This window comes from Alexandromys fortis, unplaced genomic scaffold, assembly GCF_014885135.2.
Source record: "Alexandromys fortis isolate MF-2015 unplaced genomic scaffold, M_Fortis_MF-2015_v1.1 scaffold_326, whole genome shotgun sequence".
In the NCBI taxonomy this organism is placed as follows: domain Eukaryota; kingdom Metazoa; phylum Chordata; class Mammalia; order Rodentia; family Cricetidae; genus Alexandromys; species Alexandromys fortis.
Genome location: NW_026068217.1, coordinates 110,311 through 120,191, shown reverse-complemented (window position 1 = coordinate 120,191; position 9,881 = coordinate 110,311). Strand labels below are relative to the sequence as shown.

The 9,881-nt window shown below is 38.4% G+C and overlaps 1 protein-coding gene across 1 annotated transcript in view; it reads right to left on the bottom strand.

Moving 5' to 3' along the window:
- LOC126493457 (fibronectin type III domain containing protein 3C1-like) overlaps window positions 1-9,881 on the bottom strand; it is a 49,087-nt gene that overhangs the window by 12,409 nt on the left and 26,797 nt on the right. The window contains exons 18-21 of the mRNA XM_050130475.1: window positions 5,289-5,563; window positions 4,765-4,980; window positions 4,151-4,317; window positions 1,112-1,233 (exon numbers count right to left, since the gene is read on the bottom strand). Of these exons, the coding sequence (XP_049986432.1) occupies window positions 1,112-1,233; window positions 4,151-4,317; window positions 4,765-4,980; window positions 5,289-5,563 (780 nt within the window). The remainder of the gene's footprint in view (window positions 1-1,111; window positions 1,234-4,150; window positions 4,318-4,764; window positions 4,981-5,288; window positions 5,564-9,881) is intronic.

The window sequence follows — 9,881 nt, the reverse complement described above, 5'->3', positions numbered from 1 at the left end:
ATATGCTTTTTCAGTTTGCCAGTATTTTATTGAGTATTTTTGCATCAATATTCATGAGTGAGATTGGTCTGCAATTTTCATTCTTGGTTGAGTCTTCATGTGGTTTTAGTACTGATTACTCTTTTCATTCTTGTGCTTTTTATCTTTGCTATTGTGCTTGCTTCTTCTTTTCCGTCCACTGCCTTTGCTACACCCAGACTGAAGCTTATAAGTTGACAAAAGTGAGCTGGAGCTATATGGCCCCCATACCTCTTGCATGCCATCAGAATTTTCATATTGGCGTCCGGCACAGACCTTGAAGTGATATCTTGAATTTGCAAGATAGTTGGAAAAGGAAAAGGTGGTATTCGGTCCTTTGTAAATCTAAAGGAAAAGGGATCAAATGAAAATTACAGTTTTTTCCAATTAAAACTATATTGTATAGTTTTTTACAACAAGAAAAACAAAAATTCCTTATTTTAATGAACATGTTGACAACAAAAGTAAAATTTTACTCAGTGTTTCTAATGTTCTGAGGGTATTCAGTATTTATTAGATAATTATGTTTAATAAAGCATAAAATCCCTACAACTGTTGAGAATTAATTATTTCATGTCTGGACTTGAACATGGATTGTGGTCAGTGGAATCAAGAACTACTACATAATTCAATGGTGATGAGCTAATTAAATGAATAAGCTAGATTATGTACATAAATATTACAGGTCAGATGAGACTTTGGAATACTTTAAACCCCTTTGAAAGTAACATACTACCCTCTAAAAGCTCTAACCTCAACTGTACATAGAACTACAGTATTTTTTCAAGATAGGTTTTCTCTGTGTAGCCCTTGTTGTCCTGGAACTTAATCTGTAGACCAAGCTGACCTAGAACTCAGAGATCTGCCTTCCTCTGCCTCCCAAGTGCTGGGAACAAAGTATGTGTGCCCATCCCCCAGCATACTTTTTTTTTGTCAACAATCCAAGACCTCGTAGAGCCCAGGATACCCTCAGACTTGCTATGTAACCAAAGAGTACATTCATCCACCTGTGTTTACCCATAAAGTGCTGAGGCTACAGTGAGGAGCTATCATGCCTGGCAGAATATTAGAGGCTAAATGTGAAAGAATATACCTGTTCAACTTTATTCCCAGTGAAGACCTGAAGAGAGTAAACAATGGGATCACCTTTAATTGGCTCCATGGAATCCCATTTGATTTCACAAATGTTGCTATTCAGTGGATGTAATTTAGGGGCTGGAAAAGGAAAATTGCATTTTAGAATATTCTGTGTTTTTCTAAATGATGCCGAATACATCAAAATGACTTAAACCACACAGTCGTTACAAGCACATGTAGACCTAATATGAGAAACATGTAACCATCTTTAAGAAAGATATTTATGTTGTATTTTGAGAGATGGTTTTCCTGTGTAGCTGTGGCTGATCTGGAATTTCCTATGAAGATCAGACTAGCCTTATGCTGGCATTAAAGGTGTACATTACCACACCCAACAGAACAATACTTATTATCGAAATTACTTTTGTTATACCATCAGTCATCATTATTGTAGCAAAACCTTGATGAAGTTATATATTAATAATGCATGATTGTATTTTCTATTTATATTTATATTAATTTAAATTTTGGCTTCTCCTTTTATAATAATCTGCATTGTGTTCATGTGGTATATTTTACATTTAGAAACATTTTCATAAGGACAAGTAATTACATTTTAGGGGTGCGACAACAGTGTGAGGTCAGAAGGAGCACACTATTCGTTTCATGTTGTCAGTCTCTACATTTTAAGAAAATGGGGATTAAACATGTAGGGACATTAGTCAAGAAAAGAAGAAAGCATTATTGTCATCTAGGCAGAATTAATTTAATTTGAATGTGTTTCAGTTAGCATTTCACTGGAGAAGAATGATTTCATATTAGTGATTGAACTTGGGAACTAGAGAGATGGCTCAACAATTAAGAGCATGGGCTGTGCTCTTCCAGAGGACCCAGGTTCGATTCCCAGCACCTACATGGCAGCTCACAAGTATCTGTTATTCCAGTTCCAGGGGATCTGCTATCCTCACACAGGCATACTGGCAAGCAAAACACCAATTCACATAAAATAAATGAAAATTAATAGTGATAGAGTTCTTGTGGAAAGATTGAATCAACCAACCATCACAACTGGGAGAGGGAAAAATAATCCTCAAACCCAAGGTTCTGGGACCTGCCAACTTGGACTCATGGTTAGTTGATACATAGCACTTAGCTTCTGATTGTAACATGCCCTAGACCTTAGAACAACTGAGTTAAAAGTCCATAGTTCTGGAAAAGTCTCTAAATGTCCTAACTTTGCCTTTTGGCTTCTATAGTTTCACTTCTGGCTAACTGTTCTTGTTAACTGAAGTATGTCAACCCAGTGCATGGTTTTTGTGCTTCAAGCCCACCTTAAGAAAGGCTCAGTGCTACAGTAAGATCCCAAACACCTAGTATAGTTTTGGGCCTGAATACTTATAACAATCCGTTTATGAAAATATAATGTGTAACAATGAATGGATATGACAATGTGGGCAGCACACCATTCTGGAAACCAAGAGCCTGTTTGTCGCCTGCATATTGGCATGGGCACCAGTGTGTATGCTGGGTGCTCACAGAGGTGTGAGAGGGAAATGGATTTTCTGGAACTGGATTTACAGATGGTCGTAAACCACCAAATGGGTGATGGGAACATAACCTGGGTCCTATGCAAGAGCAACCAGTGCTCTTAACCTTTGAGGCCTCTCTTCAGCTCCATGTCTTACTCTTAAAACCTACAGTGCTGATATCTAAGATATTTGAAAAATATTGATGGCAGCAGTTTTATTAATCCTTTTAAATTTTTTTTTGAGAGAGTTTCTCAGTACAATAGTCTTGGCTGTCTTGGAACTCACTCATTAGACCCGGCTGGCCTTGAATGCAAAGACTCGTTTGGCTCTACCTCCCAAGTGCTGAGATTAAAGGTGTGTGCCCCCACCACCAGGCTTGTAGTCTTGATAAATCTTTTCATTGCTCCTTAAGTACACCATTAAGAACTACTTTTCTGATATCTTATTAGTGAATTTTAAAAATCACTGCTGCTAATTTTAAGATTTAATTTAATTTAAATTTTAAATTATTTACATATTTTATGTGTGGGGGTGTTTTGCTTGCATATATGTATGTCTTCACTATGTGTGCCTGGTGTCTGTGGAGGACAGAAGAGGGCACTAGATTCCCTGGAACTGTAGCTATAGATGGCTATGAGATGCCATGTAGGCACTGGGAATTGATCCCGGGTCCTCTGGAAGAGCATGCAGGGCTCCTAATGACTGAGCCATCTCTCTAGCCCCAAGATTTAATTTAATTTTATTTTTACAACTTTTTTCCTGTTTCATGAGACTGGGTTTCTCTGTAGCTTTGGAGCCTGTCCTGGAACTTGCTCTGTTGCCCAGGTTGGCCTCGAACTCACAGTGATCCGCCTGCTTCTGTCCCGCTGAGGGCTGGCAATAAAGGCGTGAATGACCACTGCCCCACAGTTTTTTATAATTTATTCATTATTATTTTATGTGCATTCATGTTTTGCCTCCAGGTATTACCATACAAGGGAGCCAGATACCCTGAAATGGAGTTACGGACAGTTGTGAGCTGCCATATAGGTGCTGGGAATTGAACCCAGGTGCTTAGCAAGTGGAGCCAGGGCTCTTAACCTATAAGCCTTGCCACTTAATTTAATTTTTAAATCAGCAAAAAAGTAAGAGACTTCCTTATGGCGTTTTCATATGTGTTGAGTTTGTGTAGGTTCCCCATCAGCTGTGCATCTCAGTTTTCTGCTCCGTCTTACTACTTGTACTCTTCAACCTCCTGAATCCCCTTCTACTTTAATGTCATATGTGTTTCATGCCCTTTCTACCTCTTTCCTTAGAGTCTCCCCTAGTCTTATGATTTCTACTTTCCTCACCTCTATCCATACTGACTCTCACCTAAATACATTTATATAAAATTTAGAAGTCAGAATTCCCATGAGAGAGTGCATGTGGCATTTGTGCTTCTGAGCCTTGCTGCCTCTCTTGACTTAGCATTTTCTAATTACTGCTTATATGTATGTGCTGAGGAAGCTCTAAGAAAATGTTCAGCATCTGCATGCATCATTTACCTTTAAGTGCACCAGGTGGGGTTTTTGTTGTAGTGAAAGTGTAGACATCAGACTGTGGTCCCTCACCAGCTTCATTACATGCCTGGATTTTAAACTTGTATTGTGTATATTCACTCAATTTTTGCACTTTGTGAGTCAGATCAGGCCCATGGTAAATGACAGAAAATCTGAGAGGAAAAAGATAAAGATTAGGGAAGCAATGTTATAATCAACAGTTGAACCCAAGAAAGTCAAAACAAGCCAGAAAGGGAAAACAAAGAAAAAGGCAAAAAGAAATCAAGTCACAAGATCAATACTGTCAGGGTGGCAGGCTTTCTCTCTTTCTTCCAAAACTTCTTTTCTCTGGTACTTACATTGCACTAGGTAAAGGAAAAGTGGTTAGGAAGAAAGGAAAATACACAATTTATCCATGGACAAGGACTGAAAGTATTGGTGTTGTTGTTTTCATGTCGACGTCATACACTGAAACTACAGATTTCAGTGTGTGTATGTGTGTGTGTGTAAGAGAGAGATAGAGAGAGAGACAGAGACAGAGAGAGATAGAGAATGGCTGGCAAGATACAGCAGTTCAAAGTGTTCTAATTACAATAGACTTTAAATGGTAAATAGGTTACCTGCCAGGTTGATCCTCCATTAGTAATTTGTAGCTCATAACTTTTTTAGCATGTGATTTTTTCCGTGATGCATTCCCCCATTTGAGTCTGAGACTCTGGTGTCCTTGGACCACACAATCAAGCTGTGGAGGCGCGGGTAGTATTGGTTTGGTTTTGCTTCTTATTGATGGGCTAAAAGGACTTAGTCCGTAATGATTAATAGCTTGAATTCTGATTCTAGTGGTAAAAATAAATTAAAATATATGAATTTATATTTAGTAGAGGAAATACTGTTCTTCATATAAGCCAACCCACTCTATCTCTATATAGAATGACTATTATACTGATTACAAGATAGGTTTCCAAGGTAGAACTAATATTGAAAACTATTGATGAGAGGCAGAAATGTTTCTTACTAATATGAAATTTCACCCATGAGGCAGAACTTTTTCAAAAGAAATCTGAAGTATATTAAATACACAAAAGCAGATCTGCTCAAAATTCTCAACATTCCACGTACCCAAAATAAGATATGAGTGACTTACCTGTATGTAGTATTAGGCTGTAGGTTTTTCAGAACATACTCTGTTACTCTATCAACAGTCAGGATTTTTTTATCTCCATACTCGATGTTATATCCAGTGATGGGAGAGCCACGGCAGTCAGGCTCCTCCCATCGGATAGCTATGCAAGATGAAGATAGTTCGGCAGGAACTTTGTCTTCAACTTCTTGTAACATTGGGACTTTGGCGGGTACAGTTCCCGGTGTAGTTACTTTTCCAGTTCCTCCAAACATTCCAACCCCAACTATATTGACAGCCTGACAAACACATGCAACATTTGTTAGCAATTCATTTTGATGATTTTCTGTGCACGAGCCATTTTGTTGCATAACGAAACAGTGCATCATAAACTCATATTTTAACAATTTGGTTCTACATTGGAGAAATACATGCTGAGACTTGCAGTCTGTGTTTTTAGGAAGGTAAAGAGTGCACACAAGAGAAGGAAAGTCAGGAGTGTTATACGGACATTTTAGATAACTAACCCTCACAAGACCCATCAACTATGACACTAAGCTTTTCTCCATTCTTCTTATCACTTTTATTTATTCATTGTTAAGGGACAGGTACTTGTTATGTTGCTCAGATTGGACTGAAACCTCTAGACTTAAGGGATCCTACCTAGCATTTCAGTCTCAAGGAGTTGATACTACATGTATGTGCCTGGTGGTTTATGCTTTTACTTAGTGTTTTATTGTTTCATTCTAGAAAGAAAGATGTAAACTCACTGCTAATTTCTCTTTAAACTCGTTGAATAATTCTGCTGGAAATTCTAATTGTGTTTATTATGTAGACACAAATTCTTTCATAACTACAGGGCTACCCATCACCTAGGTTTCAGTGCTTTGTGATTTTTGAGGACCAGTTTTACTTCTAGTGTTCATGTATAAAAGTGTTCTGAGTTTGTAAAAATAATGCTGTTGTATTCCAGAAATCAGTGATTTGTGTCCATCCGTTTTTAGTGCAGATGAACCCATGGCCTCTCACACTGATCACCCCAGCTGCTCTATTGTTTTCATCCTTGTCAGTTTTATAAGAAGTTTTTTTTTAAAAATTTTCTTGTTTTTTTTTCTAGTAAATCAATCAATGTTTTATTGAATTTTACTATTGTTTTTTATTTGTTGATTTCTGACCATATATTTCTTGTTCTTTCTTTCTTTCTTCTTGCTTTTCCTTTATTTTGTCATTCTGTTCATTACCTGATGTAGAAACAGATTACTGAATCGAGTTCTGTGGTAACCTAAGCATCTAATGTTCTGAGTTTTTTTCCTCAGTACTGTTTTAGTTCATCCCACTCATTTTGGCAGGGTGCATTTTGATATTCATCCTGTTCTGTACATTTAAAGTTTTTCTTTGAGATTTCAGCTTTGACCATTGAAAATATGAAACTGTATAATTAAATTTCTCTCTGATAAACATTTATGATGTCTTTTTATATTGATAATTTGATTCCACTGTGGACAAAGAACACTCAGTATTAAACTTATCACATTAAATCCTATAGAGTGCCATGCATGGTGGCACATACCTACAATTCCAGTACTTGTTTGGTGGAGGCAGAAAGATCAATAGTTCAAGGCCAATCTAGGATACATAGAAAGACTGACTCTTTTTAAAGAAAAGTCAACTGGGCAGTGGTGGCGCATGACTTTAGTCCTAGCACTTGGGAGGCAGAGACAGGTCCATCTCTTTGAGTTTGAAGGCAGCCTGGTCAACAGATTGAGTTCCAGTACAGCCACGGCTACACAGACAAACCCCAGCTTGAATTAATAACCACATCCACCACAAGAGAAACCAAAATAAAGAAAAAGACAATGGTATGACTGGCTGTAAATAAGACCCAGTGTAGGTTGCTTTTAAGAAACTCATGTTTCTTCTAAGAATATATATAAAGTGAATGTAGAAGTATAGAATAAGATATTTTGTGCAAATGTAATCTGAAGCAAAGCAGGAATAGCTGTACCTATATCAGAAAAATGGCTTTCAATCAAAAGGATATGAAGAAACAGTGTGTCATTGTTTAATGACTGATAAAGGCCTGTTGTGAAATTTTGGAGCACCTTTATATACAGGTGATTTGTGATTAACTGAATTGGAGAGATCCCAATGCAATAACAGCTGGGGACTCCAGCGTTCTATTTTTAGTAATAGACAGATGATCCTAAAAGAATATTACCAAAGGAAGAGCAGAATGAAATCATGTCCTAAAGCAAATGTGCCTAACAGCTGCAGATTTTTCCCAAAATATTTTTTTTTTGTGGTAGTACGTCTCACTGAGTGCCTGAGTATGGTGAATCGGTGTTCTTTCACAGAGTTCCACATCCTATTCATCCAATTAAGCAATATTTAAAATATTTAAAAACTCACTTTTTAATTAATTTTTTTCTTTCTGGGAAAAGTCTATCACTGTGTAGCCCGGGCTAACCTGGACTTTGTGATCCTCCTGCCTCCTTCTCCCAAGTGTTGGGATTCTGACTATGAACCACCATGTTCAGCTTTGCCTGCTTTCTTTTTCTTTCTTCCATTTTGGTAGGGCTGAGTAGTACTGAGTATGTACCCCAGGTCCTTTGCACATGCTAGGCAAGTGGCCTAATGCTAAGACTCACATACAGCCCTATGCTATTGTGATGGATTAAATTTTACAGAGAGCACATGTCAGATTATTTTAAGTTTGTACTTCCTCCTACAAACTTTTAAGTTGCACATATTATTGTTCTAGTTTTTCACACACACACACACACACAAAAAAAAAAACCGGGTCACTTCCAGCTTGTAAATGGGAAGCATTTATTCCAGAACTGGCTTTTGAGGAACAAGATAGGCAGAGGGGCACACTTCCCAGGTGGAGTGAATTTGTTTGGAATAAAAATTATATAGAGGTTTTCTTAACCGTGATAACTGTCAGTTAGAGAGCAAAAACATGCCTATCTTATTTTGAAGGCAACCTCATTCTAACCTGAGGAGATCCCTTTTATTTAATTAAAGCATAATTATGTTCTTTCTCACTCTCTTCTCTCCAACCCCTCCTATGCTCCATTCCTTTCATATCCATGGCCTACGGTTGTTTATTGCTGCTACACACACACACACACACACACACAATACACACACACACGGGGGGGGGGGAGAGGTACACACACATATATGCAACACTAAATGCACTCAAATGTTGAATTTGTGTGTGTGTGTGTGTGTGTGTGTGTGTGTCTGTCTGTCTGTTTTACAGTGACCAGTTGGGATTGCACTTAGGTCTTATCCCTGGAAAAAAATGTCTCTCCCTCTAATGGCAGTCATAATAGCCTGTACATTTAGGAGTGGGGAATATGGGATTTCCCTCATCTATGTTGACATGTCAATTGGTATCATTGTGCAGGTTTTGTTGGAGCAGCCCTATTAGCCCCTTCTGTCAAGCAATTGACAGTTTACAATTTCCCAAAGGCAAAGCCACTAATACCATTCCCACACATTCTAGTTTGAGAACACCATCCCATCTAAATGATCAGGCCATTCTGCACTTTGCCCACTGAATATCCTCTTCCACAAGCCCTATAAAAACCCTAGACTATATAAGAGAAGTTTGCTCTATAATTCTTTTCTGAGAAGCGCCCTCAGTTTTAACTGAAATAAATGTGTCCTTGTCTTGTCTTCTTCATCTTTGATCAGGCAGACCACATAGTGTGGGACAAATGTTGTCCAAATAATTACCTGACACCTCCCTCAAAGACACTTTTGCAGTATATTCCAATACTCAAATACCCATTTTCTCCTGTGGGTCTATGGAGACTCAGACATATTATCCTTTGTCCCTGGAGACAGACTGCCTCATTCCCAGAACACCTTCCCACCAAATATCATTATCCTCTCAGCCCTTTCTGGAACCTCATTAAAGATGCAGCTTGGTATGCCTCATCTGCATCCTGAAGGACAAGGAGGACTGAAGGCATCCTCTCTTACCCCTTCCCAGTCTGCCCCTTGTCTTGCTACTCTCCCTCCCCCTCAGAAAGGGGTCCTTACTTGCATACCTTAACCAGACTGTATTAGAACCCAGCAATCCTGTGAAGTCCCCTAACTCCTCCCTATTCTTTTCATGTTGGGCACTGACTCACAGATATCCACCTGCTTCTGCCTCCAGAATACTGGGATTAAAAGTGTGTTCCGCCAAGCCCAGCCACTCAACACATCCTTTCTCTTCAGTCTGGTGAACTCCTTAGACTAATCAAACTGTCAAACCTTTAAGAAATCAAGACCAAAGCCTGATCCCTCAACTTCCAAGTAAGAGTTCAGCTTCCAAGGAAGAGGTCGCTGTCCTGAGTTCCCTTCCTCATGTCCCAGGCTTACCTCAAACCTGTGGCAATCCTCCTCTTCATTTTCTAAAATTGTGGGAATATATGCATGTACAACAGCCCTGACTCAAGTCAGTGTTTTAAATAAACATTTTAGATAATTGCTAAGTTAAGAGAGATCTGAAAACCACAGATGTATAAAGGAAATATGACAGATCAAGTGGGAATGGAAAGTACACTAAATGCTGTAGTCAAAGATAAGCAACATTCTTAGAAATCCTTCCCTTCTTGA